Source organism: Mauremys reevesii, linkage group 1 (assembly GCF_016161935.1).
Source record: "Mauremys reevesii isolate NIE-2019 linkage group 1, ASM1616193v1, whole genome shotgun sequence".
NCBI lineage: Eukaryota > Metazoa > Chordata > Testudines > Geoemydidae > Mauremys > Mauremys reevesii.
This window is the reverse complement of record NC_052623.1, coordinates 151,482,037-151,497,858: the sequence shown is the minus strand read 5'-3', so window position 1 is coordinate 151,497,858 and position 15,822 is coordinate 151,482,037. Positions and strand designations below refer to the sequence as shown.

General features: G+C 40.7%; 1 protein-coding gene across 16 annotated transcripts in view; it reads left to right on the top strand.

Annotated features, from left to right (window-relative positions):
* The window catches only part of DMD (dystrophin), a 2,035,724-nt gene that overhangs the window by 795,410 nt on the left and 1,224,492 nt on the right, over window positions 1-15,822 (top strand). For all 16 annotated transcript variants that reach the window (XM_039486264.1, XM_039486496.1, XM_039486317.1 and 13 more), the window contains one exon: window positions 6,455-6,630. In XM_039486264.1, coding sequence (XP_039342198.1) covers window positions 6,455-6,630 — 176 coding nt within the window. The remainder of the gene's footprint in view (window positions 1-6,454; window positions 6,631-15,822) is intronic.

The window sequence follows — 15,822 nt, the reverse complement described above, 5'->3', positions numbered from 1 at the left end:
ATGTCTTTTAGATAGCAGGCTTTAAGGTCTGAGTCTGTCATTCTAAATATGTAGGTTTTTCAACTTAGCTTTAAGACAAACTCAATTTTCTGATTTTAAAGTTTCAGATCTGTTGTCTTGACATTGCTTTATTTTTTGAGTCTCAGTGAGAGATACAAAACAAGTCACATTTGAAGACGATTGGCTCAGAAGTTATAAAGTCAGTAAAGAAGTTCTGAAAAATGAGTATTTAATTAGATTATACATGCAAGTGCACTGTATTTATTTTAAAATGCTTTTATAGTCATGGACAGTGATAAAGCAAGGTATTCATATGGACAGACCCTTGCACCTGCACAGAGCCCTATTAACTCTGATTGGTCTTGCCCCAGGGATTAGCCTGCAGGATTGGGGCCTTCATGAGAAATAAACTGTACTTGCACAGTAGTCATTTTCAAATATTTACAACTTTTTCAAAACTGTTTTTCAAACTAATCAAGGACACTAGTCTTCACTAAGGGCTATATAATCATTGTCAAGTTTCAAAGTTCAGCTATTTTTGCTGTAGCTCTGCCTAAATTAGTGACACTACTTAAGCTACTTCCCCTCAGCCATTTTTTTAATTTGAAAAAAACAAACAAATAAACCTGTCCTCTCAACTATTCCTTAAACATATTCATGCTTTTCATTAGAGACCAAATTACAGCTCCAACAGTGAAGGGAGGTTACAAGTACACCATAGCGAAATAGTAGCATTAAAGTTGTTCTACAATACAAAAACAAACATGGTACTAAAGTCCCAAAATCTTACACTTGTACACGCATGCATGCACACACAGTGTATGCTTCCATAAGAATGAAGTGGGGATTTGATATTTTTCTATTAAAAAAGCAGATGCACCTTTACTTTGCATACATTTTTAAGAGAGACCCACAGATATTATTCTGGTAGAGTGGGTTTGGTTTTGAACACTTTTTTCTGTAATGTGTCACCCGACTGTTCCACACAGCTCTGACTGTGTACCAATGGGTTAAAAGTCCAAGCCATAATTCCTCTTCTCAGTCTGACATCTGTACTTCAGGGGTTTAGAAAGATGGAGAAGCTGTGCAGCATTTGTTTGGGACACCCTTGAATTAGTCATGGAACAAATCACTTCAGTGATGATATAACAGTTATTCCTCTGGGGAAGAATAGAAGAGTCATTTGTTGGTATGTAAGTAGAGTTACTGAAAGTTCTTATCTGATTGAGAGTAGTAATTTAGAACTGTATCTATCTAATCTTTCTGAACTTCAACACTGGCATCAAAATGGCTCTAGATATAGTCCCAGCTTTCCTTACCCCCCACCATCTCAGTAATTAGACAATTATGAGCTCCAAATTAATAGTTCAGTTTTCTTTCGAAGCACGTTTCACCTGTTTTTGTTGGTTAAGCACATAAATACTTTCCACTGTTTGAAGATGTAAATCAGGGTTTCTCAAACAGGGGTCACCGCTTGTACAGGGAAAGCCCCTGGCAGGCTGGGCCAGTGTGTTTACCTGTTCCGTCCACAGGTCTGGCCTATCACGGCTCCCACTGGCCGCAGATCACTGCTCTGGGCCAATGGGGGCTGCGGGAAGCAGTGCGGGCCGAGAGACTTACTGGCCGCTGCTTCAAGCAGCTCCCATTGGCCCGGAGCAGTGATCCACGGCCAGTGGGAGCTGTGATTGGCCGGACCTGCAGACAGGGCAGGTAAACACACCGGCCCGGCCTGCCAGGGGCTTTCCCTACATAAGCGGCGACCCCTGTTTGAGAAACCCTGATGTAAATCATCACACCCCACAGCATTTTATGCATTGTGATTTGACATTTGTGAACATATGGTAATTACAGTGTGTGCTTTGTTTAAAGCAGTTTCTACCCAGCAGCTGAAACTGTTACTACTGTACAATTGGTTTCAGGCTGGGGAAATATTTAGGAGAATACAGTTATGCTTTCTTCTTTGTCTTGCATTTTATTCACTGTAAGCTGTGTCCTGCAATTGATCTACGAGTGCAACTATGGCAGGATATGGCCTTAAGTTGTCAGAAACATCCTGATATTGATTTTGGGGTAAAACTTTCACCGAGTTTAGTAAGTGTGTTGCGTATAGAGTGATGGCAGGGTATGGTTCCAAATGAACATGAGGACTAAACAATGATTTTGGGTGCTTTCAAATTACAGCCTTAAAATAACACATGATCCCCTCATCTTTTCATCTGAAAATGTTATAAAACCCGAGATAGCAGAGGTTTGATCTGAATTTATTTATTTTAGAACTGTTTGCAAGTTCATTTTTTAAAAAAAGTGTTAGTTTTTATAAGGCAGTATTTCATTTTAACTTGCTGCTTTATCATTGCTGTGATCTACTGTGTCATATTTGAGCACACTAAAGCCCTGGCATGTAACCTAGGAGCCCAAGAGAGATGCAATTAAAAAAATATATAATTTGGAAGCAATTTAATAAGTAAAATAAAAGGCTTGTCTTAAGCATGTACTTCATAGTAGTTGTTCAGCACAGATATTTGCCAGGTGATAGTGCCAATATACCACTAATTTCAATAAATATACTACACTCAAATACACCTAAAAGGTATCTGCTGCAATCTGTGCCAAATTCTTGGCACTCGCTTGAGTAAAGACCACAGAATTTTGACCATTTGTAACTAAAAGCCTTTTATTGCCAGATGCGGGGACTGGATGACAGGGATGGATTATTGAATGAGTGCCCTGTTCTGTTCATTCCGTTTGAAGCATCTGGCATCAGCCACTGTTGGAAGCAAAGATACTAGGCTAGATGGACCATTGGTCTGATTCAGTATGGCCATTTTTATGTACTCATATAAAAAGATGTTAACTGTTAGTTAACAGAAAAAAAATACATTTAGGTTGGGGGTGCTGGAGGTTAAAGGCATGTAGTCCCCTTGCAGTTGTCATACTTCTGCTAAATTATATACAGCAAGTAAAACAGATTACCAGATTCACAAATGGAATGGAATTTCCCTTTGTCTCCCCCGCTCCACCCCCAGCCCCATAGATTGGACAAATAACAGTGGAATTTTCCCACTTCCTCAATGGAGGTGGGAGATTAGGCAGTTTTGGCAGGAACACTGCTTGTTTTTACTAATAATATTTTATAAAAAGAGGCTGACTGGTAACAAGTGTATGGCCCCTTCCTTATTATTCTATTCCAGGGTTTTTCAACCAAGGGTCGGCGCTTGTATAGGGAAGGCCCCTGGCGGGCCGGTGTGTTTACCTGCCCCATCCGCAGGTCCGGCCGATTGCGACTCCCACTGGCCGCAGATCACTGCTCCGCGCCAACGGGAGCTGCTGGAAGCGGCGTGGGCCGAGGGACTTCCTGACCGCTGCTTCCAGCAGCTCCCATTGGCCTGGAGCAGTGATCTGTGGCCAGTGGGAGCCGCGATCAGCCGGACCTGCAGACAGGGCAGGTAAACACATCGGCCTGGCCTGCCAGGGGCTTTCACTACACAAGCAGTGACCCCTATTTGAGAAACCCTGCTCTATTCCTTCCACAGGGAAAGACAGTGGGGTGGGGCAAAGGTAAGAGAGTCTGTTATGCCATATTTCTATAACTGATGGGAACACCAATATGACAATAATTGGGATAGGAACATACTCTTCTTTAATTGGGATCTTCAGAGAGTTTTGTGCAATATATAACAAATTACTATACATTTATATAGCATCATAGCTTTTTGGAGACTGAGACATAGATCCCTGCCCCTAGGAATAGGAGAACACAGATACCAAGGTGATGAACATGGCTTAAAAACCTAGATCTTCATGCACCAATTGTACTTTGGGCATCTTGCCAGACCTTATTTTTATATTCTGCTCCAGCTCCTTGCACCATCAGCTGGTCACTGAAGCTGGAACTAGAAGACTCCCTGACAAATCAGCTAGCAGGAACAAGGAAGAAAAGTGCCTTTGCTTGATTGGGGGATCGGGCAGCACATTTCCCTGCTTCAATGAGAAGCTGTATAATAGCATGAAGTGATATTCATTTAGATGGAATATATGGGCCCAAAGAGTCAATGGTGTTAATATGACCACAAAAATGTCCAATATGAAACAGTATTTGGGGTTTGGTATACAGAGAGCTCAGCCTGCTTAGTACCATGGCAATCACAGCATTAAAATTCCTTTTCACCTTTTATTACAGATATAGAAAACAGCTAAAGCATTGGAAAAGTGAAGTATTAAGAGAGTCTTTCATTTTAACAGCATCCTTTGCTGTTCTCTTTCCTTTTAGCTGGAGAGAGTCTTTAGGAAGAAAGAAAGAGGAAAAAAAACTGATTGACAGTCTCTCAGGTGGGGAATAATGACCCTTTTGGGGAAAGGAGAAGTTGTTAGTTGAGATGGGGTGGAGCTGCTGCGGCTGCTGTTAAAGTCTGATCCCATTTGCTAGAAAACAATACAAGGGCTTGTCTTCATGTACAACACTACAGCGGCACAGCTGCACCAGAGCTGTCACATTGTTCTAGTGCTTTAGTGAAGATGCTGAAAGGAAGAGCTTCTCCTGTTGGCATAGTTACTCCAACTCCCCAAGAGGTGGTAACTGTGCAGGCGGGACAAGCTCTCCCATCGTCATAGCATTATCTACATGGGGCGGGCAGTGGGAGTTAGATCGGTATAACTTCGCCGCCCAGGCAGGGGTTGGATTTTTCACTCCTCTGAGCAACATAGTCATACCGATGTATGTCTGTATTGTAGACCTGGCCTAGGACAAATGCACACAGAAGGGGAGAGACATGAACAGCAAAAGTAGAAAATGCAGCTTCTGTCTCTGGCATTGACTTTCATTTGCAAAGTCAGCTCTAGAGAAACACAGGGCCCAGCACAGTCTTATCAGCCAGCCCGAGACCTGGAAAACTTGTACCAGCATCAGGTTGTTTAGGACAATGCTTTTAGCTACTTTTCTGGTCACAGGCTTACAGCAGTGTTGCAAAATATATCATTTTGTCCATCTAGACAGAAGGCAAAAGGAGAGGGAGAGAAAAGAAATAAGGTGGGAAAGGAAAAGGATACATGCGTGGGGCAGGGTAGCAGTCTTACTTCCCTGGTGGTGGTGGGATTCAGCCACAGCCAGTGAAGGGGGTGATGTCATCAGGCCTGGTCTAGTCAGGACATTCTCAGGATTAGGATGAAAAAGATGAGGTGTCCCAGGAAACAGTGGGAGTGGCAACCATAATGGTGAAGCTTGCTCCAGTCACCAGTTTTTCTCCCCAAAGTCTCTGATTTTAAGGTTCCCCTCATTATTTTATCCACCAATTAGGCCTAATTTCTGACATACCAATTCTGGGTCATTGATTTCCGGTCTCTCACTTCTTCTTACCAGGCATAATCTTAACAGAATCCTTGAATTATATCAATAGATCTTTCTTTGTTGGAACTAATTCAGTCTTTCTATCGCTCTCTGCGTGTGTGTGTGTGTGCACGTGCCCCCCCCCCCTTGTTGTTATAGGTTACAGTGATATTTTAGAACTTGCACTTACTTTTCACAGTTGAGCTTATCAGTAGGGTAAATTTGTAGACCCAATTATTACAACAATAGGTTCAAATATCAAGAGCTTAATCATTTCAAAAGCTATATAAACACACAAAACTCCTGTTGAAGTCAGTTAAGTGTCTCTGCATTACCTATCCAGCTGAAGTGAGCAGCATGCATTTCTAAACTAACCTGTTTGCATGTAGCTGTATTTCAGACCTGTGTAACACTGGAATATATTGGCCAAAGAAACCATATTCAATAGATCAATATGCAGTTTTATATTTGCAAATATTAGTGGGACTTATGAGCCCATTAATCTTAGATTTTAATTATGGAAACATATTCAGTTATATATTTACTCACATCACAGTCAATATTTCCAAGCTAAGATTTCTTGTAAATTAGTTAATGGCTCTTTGCCACAAATATGTTTTAGTTGTTATGAATTAAATATCAATTTGAAAATTATGATAAGCAGTAAAATAAAATAAGAATGACAGGCAGTAAATCTTATCAAAGTCAAATAAAGACATCCCTGGTCAGTTCTCAAGAAATACATATTTAAAATGAAGGAATAGTAACATTTTATAATATGCTAAAAAAGCCTGTTTCATGAGAAAAAATACAGAAATATGATATATTTCTCATGAAACAGGCTTTAGCTTTTTCTCCTATGTTCATTTGACATGACTTATAAAGCATCAATAAATACATTCTACTTAGGATTCCTTCTGATTTTGAGATTGACTTTCCGAGATGTCTTATTCGCATAGCATGAGTCAGATAAAACAATTTGGTTTGAGTTCAATACAGTGTTGTTTTGTTCTGAAGGTCAACCTGGGATCAGACAGGAGCAGTTTCTCATTATTTCCTATTGGCACTCCAAACAGTCTTTATTGAAGTCTTTCAAGCAATGTGTGACCTCTGTTTCAATACATCTCACAGATTTCACAGGCTGTCACCGCCACTCAGACATCACTAACACAGACAACTGTAATGGAAACTGTAACTATGGTGACCACCAGAGAACAAATCCTGGTTAAGCATGCTAAAGAAGAACTCCCACCACCTCCACCACACAAGAAGAGGCAGATCCTAGTGGATTCAGAAATTAGGAAGAGGTGAGAAGAAGGGTTGGGGAAGATCAGTGATAAAGTTTGGATAAGACGACAAAGATTAACTATTGTCATTTGAATGTTTGCATAATTTGGGGCAGTTGGTTTTTGTGGAAAAAAAAATCAGTATGCCAGTAATATTGTAATTAATTAGTACCTTTGTTTTTATCAGGCTGATTATGGAGTAGTTTGTAAAAGTGGTTCCAACAAATTACTATGATATAGTACTGAATATTTAATAGGTATTATGCTAATATTAAAGTAATATTATTTTGTTAAGTCAAAGAACCACCACAGGTAATAAATTGTAGTACAAGGATGACATTTTCTATACTTAGTGTTCTGTTCTGAAAAGAGTCCTTAGAAATGGCATTGTGGCATTCCACATCAGTTGTGGCTAAAAACTTTGAGAAAAAAACATCCTTTAGTTTAAAAAAGAAAAATCACATTCTAGGCCTGCAAAGTCAGCCTGGAATCTGAAAATCAGGTTTTATTCTTTCTGGCTTGTGCATCATTGTTAGTAATACAGGTCTACAAGTCAAAATGTTGCCCTCAGTCACACCTATGCAATCTCATTGTCTTTAGGGTTTGTCCTGTGTATCCCAGGTATAACTAAAGGCAAGTTTGGGTGGAACTAAGGGAATTTATCCAACACTCATTGAAATCAGTGGAAAGGTTCCCAATTACTTCAGTTGGCATCGGATCAGGCTTTCTGTTACCAATTGTGTAGATGATGAAAGTGAAGGAATAGATTTAACACTCTCGTACTGTGTGTGCTCTGCAAACCTAAAACTTATTTTTGTCACAAAGATAAGCAGGTATAATTCTGAATCCTACAGGAAGTTCAGAGATGGTCCAGAAATTCAAAGTCCACTAGGTTGCAAGCCTATCTAAAGGTGCTCAGATACATAAAACTTCAAGATAGATTTATCTGTTGAATAAAAAGGTCCCATTGTTGCAGTCACGTTAAGAGTTCATTCTTGAAGAGAATGTTTATTCTGTTCCTTCTTTTGCAAAATGTTTTTCAGTACTATCAGATTCCTTCACTGAAATATTAAAATACATTTTTATGACAATAAAATATACCTAAATATTTGTGATCTGTCTTGTTAGAGTGAAACCACTGTGTCCTAATACATACATGCAAAAGCAAGGTTAATTAGAGAAAAACTTTCCTGTACTTTGTCATCTAGTATCTTCTGAAGATATTTGAAAGTTGTTCTTTTCATGGGTCCTAGATATTCATGAAATGACAAATGGAATGGTGATAGATGAAATCCATTAGTTTAGTTCAGGAGTTCTCAAGCTTCATTGCACCACGACCCCCTTCTGACAACAAAAAATACTACAGGGACCCAGGAAGTGGGACCAAAGCCTGAGCTCATCCAAGTCCCGCCAACCCAGGGGAGGAGGGTAGCCAAAGGCCCACCTGCAACCTGAGCCCTGCTGCCCAGGGCTGAAGCCCTCGGGCTTGAGCTTTGGCACTGGGCCCCAGCAAGTCTAAGCCAGCCCTGACGACCCCATTAAAAGGGGATCGCGACCCACTATGGGGTCGCGACCCACAGTTTGAGAACCACTGGTTTAGTTTAATAATGGACTTGTTAAAATCAAATGAGCGGTGCTGAATGGAGCATTCTTTACTGAATCTCAAAGCTATTGCATCTGCTCTTTGAACCGTTTAAAGACTTCATTTTCATGTGCTCATTATTATTATTATTAAAAGTTTAGTAGTGACCAAACATCTTAATCAGCACAGAGGCCCCATTGGGTTAGATACTGTAGAAACATATGAGAATCCCAGGAAATACTGGAATTATTTTAATTCTGAAATTGAGAAAACAAAGACTTTTTAAAAATTGCCTTTATTTCGGGGGGGGAGGGGGAGAGATTCTTGGACCTTACCCTTTCTGTCTGCCTCTGTTTTTTGTTTTTGTTTTTTTCCAAACTGAATGGTTAAGGAGTTCTCAATCTCAGTGTGAAGTAAGAGGACTTCTGTTCTTATAGAGAACATCAGTTGGACTAAACAGAGCACCAGTTACCAAGGGATACTGCCCCATCATAAATACTGCAGATCTCCAAGGTTATCTGGGCCTCTTTACTAATTTATAGCTATGAACCAAGGCTGCAAGCCATTAAGTACACAGTATTGGTCCATATTTTTCTTTCCTATTAGCATTCTTTTGATCTCTAATAGTGAGAGTTGAATTGATTGGGACATGCAGACTACATAGCTGAAGTCAGTGTTTGGGGAAATTATCCCAGAGCAGATAATTGTTAAATGTTAGCTGGATTATAACAACTGTTTATGTATGGAAGCATCTATTATTACACCAACTGAGAATTATAAAGGTGACTACTGCTTGTCAATGATGGCCTCTTAAACTAGCTAAAGTATTGAAGCTGGCAAGGATACATAATAAAACGGTTAATATTTATAAAGAAAACAGGAAATGTTATCAAATTATGAACTGACAAACTGTGATAACCTGCAGGCATGTTGCCAGTTCTACAATAAACAATGTAGTTTATTGATGTATTTTGACAGTAATAAACCAGGATTTTTTTTTGTTTTTGTTTGTTTGTTTTGTTTTTTTGTTTGTTGAGGGTGGGAGGGGAATTGTCTGTATGTTGCCATCTTAGCCATATCACTACAGTTTAACCTCTGAAAAACAAATTTGAGAGATTCTGTTCTGTATGTTTTTTGTTTTGTTTTTTAAAAAAGGAATATATAGAAGCCTAATATACAATCCTGGAGATATTCTGTATCTTTCACCTCAAATCACGTCCTAACATAATTTTAGATAAGCTAGAATGAGTGCATTTCAGAGTAAATGTACTGTGGTTTCTCATACATACTTGGGGCCTATGTCTTTTCCATTAGTAAATAGATGATTTTTTAATAGTGATCTGGTAAGTTTGTGTCAACTCAAAACTAAAGCACTTTGCTCCTGCTGAAACAGAGACCATGTTTATTAACCATGCATTGGTATTGTGTCTCTTGATAATTAATAGTAGAAAATATTATTGAGGTATGGAGAAGTGAAAACAGGAAATCTAGTATTCATTATTTTAATATCTTTAACGTGATCTATGTTGTTTTCAGACTTTTTTCTACATTGGTTTCTAGGTATATTTTTATGAATGGTAGTTATTGCTTCATAGTCCCTGGACAAATACTATGTGGGCTCTCGTGCAACTGTGCAATAAAGGCCTTTAAGTGGCTTACCTGTTTGACAAGGACCTGTGGTTGATGCATAGGAAACTTAGAATTAGCCAACTGATGTACAGAGAGGTCGATGGCCTGTGGTTGGGTTACCATGTGGGCAGAGGTTGTCCTCTGGCATTTCTAGTAGCACTGCCACTAACATATCCTCTTCCCTTCCTTCCTTTATACTCCACAAGAGTGTGCCAGAGGAGGAGAACTAATCAGGAAGCAGCTTTGGAGAAAAAGTTGAGAAAACAGTCAGGGAAATGAGTTTCAGACAGAAAGAATAATGGTTACTGTTTTGTTGTGTCAAAAGATAAGCAAGATTGTTTCCCACCAAAATCCCACAGTGTATCCTGCTCAGCATTATTGTTTGGTGAAATCCTGGCCCCACTGAAGTCAGTAGGATTTTTGCTGTTGAATTCCTGGTTGCAGTGAAGTCTAACCTGTGCCTACGTAGGGAATAAAATAAAAAGCATGCAAACTTCATTGCTAATAGAGTGTAAAAGCACACTATACACTCTTATACAGACCAGCTATAGTAAATGGGAAAGTGTGCTGTTATATGGCTTCAGCATACTGAGCTGAAAATGCATATAAATCAAATAGGGAAGAGAAGTCTCAAAAGGTTGGATGCTTATCCAAAATATCTGAACTGATTGAGGACCAGGCCCCATTTCCATTCAAACCTACCTTGTATTGTCTTCTGGTGGGGAAGGACTGGTGGCCTGCTACCTGCTTCCATACTACTTGGTATCTTTGGTCAAACAGCTATTCTCTTGGATTCACCTTTGGGGTAGAGGATGATCAGTGACCACAGGAAACACATCTCATTTCTTTGTGTGTATTTTTCTTAGGAGTAGCTCACACACACACTCACACACACACTCTCATGTGAACTGCAGCAGGGAGAAATACACACACACACACACACACTCACTCACTCACTCACTCACTCATGTGAACTGCAGCAGGGAGAAATTAGTCCCCAATTGCAGACTCTGACATCTTGGCACCTTAGTTTGGCCTTCCCCCCAGCAGCCATACAGCGTGGGGCATCTTAAGTGCATCAGATCTTTTTCAGCTCCCGGGCCACGTATGGTCAATACCAGATACTTCAGAAGAAGTTATAAGAGCCCTGTAGTAGACAGGTGTGGGCTATTCTGCCCCTCCCCTTCCCCTATTAGGTCTTATCCTGGTCTCTAATAGTTCGACTGGCTTAAACCCTGAAGCATGAGGTTTAATATTCCTTCAAAAAAATCAAGTGGATAATGACTGGATATACTTTATCCATATAAATGTTCAATCTCTGATTTAATCTTGCTAAAATGTCCAGTCCCTTTGACTTCCTGTGGCAATGAATTCTGCAATCTAGAATTTACCACCTTTTCATTTCATTGACTGTCCCCTTTGTTCTTATGCCATGAGCCAGGGGAACAGACAAATGTTCTTGATTTATCTCCTTTATACCATTCTATATATGTTCACCAAATTTTCACAGGGGGTCATTTATTAAAAGAAAGAGCTAGAAAAGAGTCTTTAAGAGGTAGAGGTTTGTGTTTGGCTGAAAAAAGCAGCCAGACATTGAATGCTTATCTGACATTTCTGAAGGTGCATAACCATATCGTGTTACTCTCCTCCATTTGCCATATAATCGTGTTCGTTTTCTTGGGTGGCGTTGTTTGGCAGTAGTACTTCCCAGCCTACTCAGCCTCTCTTCTACTCTTCTAAAACTTTATATAATATTGTTGGTTGCACAAAAAACAAAACAAAACAAAAAAGTATCTTTAAAATGAAGAATCAACCTGCATTGGTGAAAGAGTAGAGGGGATTCTAGAGTTCCCTTTTGATTTTTTTGTTTGTTTGTTTTCTAAATTTTTAATTTTATATTATTTTTAAAAGAGTAGAAGGTTTCTTTAAAAAAAATAATCTTGAAGCTGCAGCTCAGGCTCTCCTTGCAGATGAGTTGAGTGCCTCTGTTTCAAGGAAGAAGAATAGGAAGCTTGGCTTCTCCATGAATTGTGGTGGAGTTGGCTGCCCACCTGTTCCCCTGATAGGAGATAACGGTGGTGGTGGTGGTGATAATAATATCTAGCTTTTATATGCACTGTTCTGAAAGCACTTTACAAAGGAGGTCAGTATCATTATCCCCATATGGGGCAGCTGAGGCCCATGGAAAGTGACAGAGTGGCAACAGGACACTGGTAAAGTAGGGAATTGAATCCAGGTCTCCTGAATCCCAGTCCAGTGCTCTATCCATTATGCTATAAAAAAGTGTTCTGGGTATCAAGCTGTGGTGTCTCCCCTTTATCCCCAGAAACCTGCCACTAGGTAAGTGGTGGAGGGCAGACACATTTGGAGAGAGGTGTGGGGGTCCTTTAACTGAATAATTTATAACCCAAGAATGATTTGGTTTGGATCCAGGGATGGGAAATGTTCAGTTGTGGGTGACCGGGAGATTCTTTAAAAAGAAATGACCTCTCCTTAGAAAAACAAAACAGACGACTGGGGTAAAAAACATACAGTAAAAACAGTTAATAGAAATAATTGAGTATTTTCAGACAAAAAACCAGTAAATAGAATGATGCATTGCAGCATTTTAGTGGGAGGGGTGTCATTGACACATTCTGGAGTGTGCAGGTCAGGTGCATGATCCAAAAATAATGTAAACTCTAAACAATATTTTACTCCCTTAAGGCTTTTAAAAGGCAAACCAGTTTTAGCTGCTAAACATTTCATTTATATGTATTTGTATTATTAATGTCCCTGAATAATGTGTAAAGAAGCCTTTCTTGTGCCACTTGGTAAATTACTTTGTACATTCTATGTAATATTCCCATGCAAAGTCTATTTGTCACAGTATTATTATGGATGTAATGACAAACTGTGAATATGAAGCAGACAGTCTGTCCTTTGAGGAAAGGAAAGGCATGATAAAATAGTATAGTTGCTCCATCTAGTGTTTAATATTTAGTGAACATTAGCAAAATCATATACTTTTATTCTTCATATAAACTAGGTTTTTATTTTAAATAAATGTTTTCATGATATATTAAAAGGGGTTATGCCAGACTTTGCTTTTCAATCCATTCTCTTTGTATTTTCAGCAGTATCTAATTTTGGATTTTGTGTTGTAGAAAATAGAAATAACTGTTTTAAGAGGTTAATTTCATTAACATATGTTGTTTCAAATAGGCCTTCACTGAGGTGCAGATTGTGTAAACCGTAGCTGTGTGCAGGTTGACAAGCACTTTATCTTCAGCTCTGTGGATTGTTTGACCCTTGTCCACTTGTGTATGATTTAGTGTTTGCTGTTCTCTAATATATAACCATACTTAGCTAGTCTAAAATGGGAGGATTCAGGGGGTCTGAAATTTTGCTGGTGTTCCTTGGTTATGTAGTGTTTGTGCGGGCAACCTTAATGAAGAGCAGCAAACAAAATCACATTTTGATGTAAACATAGGGTGGCTTGCTGTAGACTAAGTCCAAGTACATATGTAAATCAATGGATGTGACATTAATACAGCTTGCTAGCACCTCACTTTTGCTGTCAATGGCTGAAGATATAAAGCAGCATAATTTTAATCCATGATGACTTCTGGCTGGTTGTCAGATCTCTCCCTCATCCTAAAATGGGTGATCTTAAGCACCAGTGGAAATGGATGAAGAACAGGTCCTCTCAATATATGTGCCAATTCAGAGAGACGTACTATGAGTAAGTCCCTGATAAATAGGGTGAAGTGTACAAATGTAGTGGGGGAGCAAGAAGTTAGAAATAGCAATTTGGCTGACACACTGAGGATTCAACCAAGGGCCTCCAGAGCTAAAAGCAAGAGCTTAAATAGTTTTATCTAAAGAGTCAAAGCTCCCTAGTTGGGGACTATAAAAACTCATTCCCTTTATGGAGTGCCCCAGAGGGGGATCTATAGCACTCACTCGCCATTGGATTACACAGACTGTTACCAGATTTGCCTGTTACTTTGGAGTATACTCATTTATTAGGATTACTCTTCTAGGTGGGGGTTTCTGTACTTCTATCAACGTACTGCTTGTGTCACTTGTGTTCTCATACGGAGCTCTACTTCTCCCTTCTGCAAGTTCCCTCCAAATGGAGCTATCCTACAGGACTTAGGTTCCCCAGGGCTGGGTTCTTCTAGCCCCAGAATCAGACAAACATATACACACACATTAAAGAGAGCATCTGAGAGGACAGGGTTAATCACCAATCCCAAATTGACCCCTTATATGTCCCTGGACTCAGCAGGCTGGGTCAAACAGCACCTCCAAGCGGTCACCCTCATATGCCATGGGCACTGCACTGGAATAAAGTATTCATGAGCAGTCTGGGTTGAGCAGCACTTTTAATCTGTCACCTTTATATGCCCCTGGACTCAGCAGGTTGGGTTGAGCAGCACTTCCAAGCTGCCACCCTCATATGCCCCAGGTTCAGAACATCCCTATCCCCACTTTCATGTTACAATTGTTCTGGTAGTAATCCATTTGATGAGCAAACCCCACAGGATTTTTGGGTGCTGCAGGGATCTTTAGCTTAGGTATGAGGAGTGTTGCTGCAGAGAGAGTGAAGTAACCAGCTTAATCATGAAAGTTATTTATTGCCAGGTAATAACTACACGGGGAGCCAAAAAACGAAACAGTTATTATATTAAATTTGATTACAAAAGTCAGGTTTAGAAAACTTTAACTGATCACACAAGTCAGGTTCAGAAGGCTATCCCTAAACAGAGAGAGAGAGTTAGATTCTCACCACTCTGTGAAGCTTGAATCGATCAGGGTTCCCAAGTGGTGGTGGTAGCTGTGGGTCTGGAGTGCTGGAGACAGGCAGAGACCTCAGCACGATCAGTCAGGAGAAGATGAAGTCGGAATGGAACTGATACAGATTTTGGATCCAAGCATCAGAGCACTTGAGCATGGGTAGGGGTTTTTGTAGAGAAAGAAGAGTGGTTCAAGGGAGAACATTAGGTTTGTTTGTGGGTAAATTTATGGCTCTTGGGAGTATACCAAAGTTGTTTTGTTCAGGCTAGAGAATAGGAACTGATCATTCCTGGCTATGGGTGGTGTTCCTTCGAGGGAGCTCACAATGCAATTAGGCAGCTTCAGTATTTTGGATACCAATAAAGGATTTATTACTCGAATTGGTCTGATAACTACTGAGCTGGGTGTGTGCAGGTGTGGGTTCATTGACATCTGGAGCAGAAATTCCCCATCAGGCAGTGCTTTCCTGCTTTTCTGGTCCCAGAGTTCCATGCGGTTCTTGCTTTAGAATCTCTGTTCTCCACTCTGTATGCTAATGGGGATGCCTCCCTGTCCTAACTTCGATGCAAATAAGGCTAGGGGAGTTTCCTTAATCCTGTCACCCTTGTCTGGAGTGGTTTAGGTGTGTCTTCCACTGCCTTTTCATTTGCTTTGTGTAAGTCTTTCTTCAGATTGGCTTTGGTTCAAGCAGAGGCTGGGGAGGGGGAAAGTCTTTTGTGAGTCAGACCGGCTGGGTACTGCACCCTGGTTTCCTAAGAACACAGAGCTGCTAGGTAACAAGACACAATATTCAGAGGTGCTGTATAGAAGTGCCCTTTCTACCTACACTACTTCTCTCTGAATTGTCACATATACTAAGAAGACCTGTTGTTCGTCCCCTTACACTGGTGTTTGAGGTCACCCATTTTAGGGTGAAGGAGCCAGGGGCAGCTCTAGGCATTTTGCTGCCCCAAGCCCGGCAGGCAGGCTGTCTTCAGTGGCTTGCCTGCGGGAGGTCCCCAATCCCGCGAATTCGGCGGCAGCCTGCGGGAGGTCCACCAAAGCCACGGGACCAGCGGACCCTCCGCAGGCATGCCGCCGAAGGCAGCCTGCCTGCTTCCCTCGCGGCGACCAGCAGAGCGTCCCCTGTGGCTTGCCGCCCCAAGCATGCGCTTGGCGTGCTGGTGCCTGGAGCCGCCCCTGGAAGGAGCTATCAATCTGACAACCAGCCAGACGTCGTC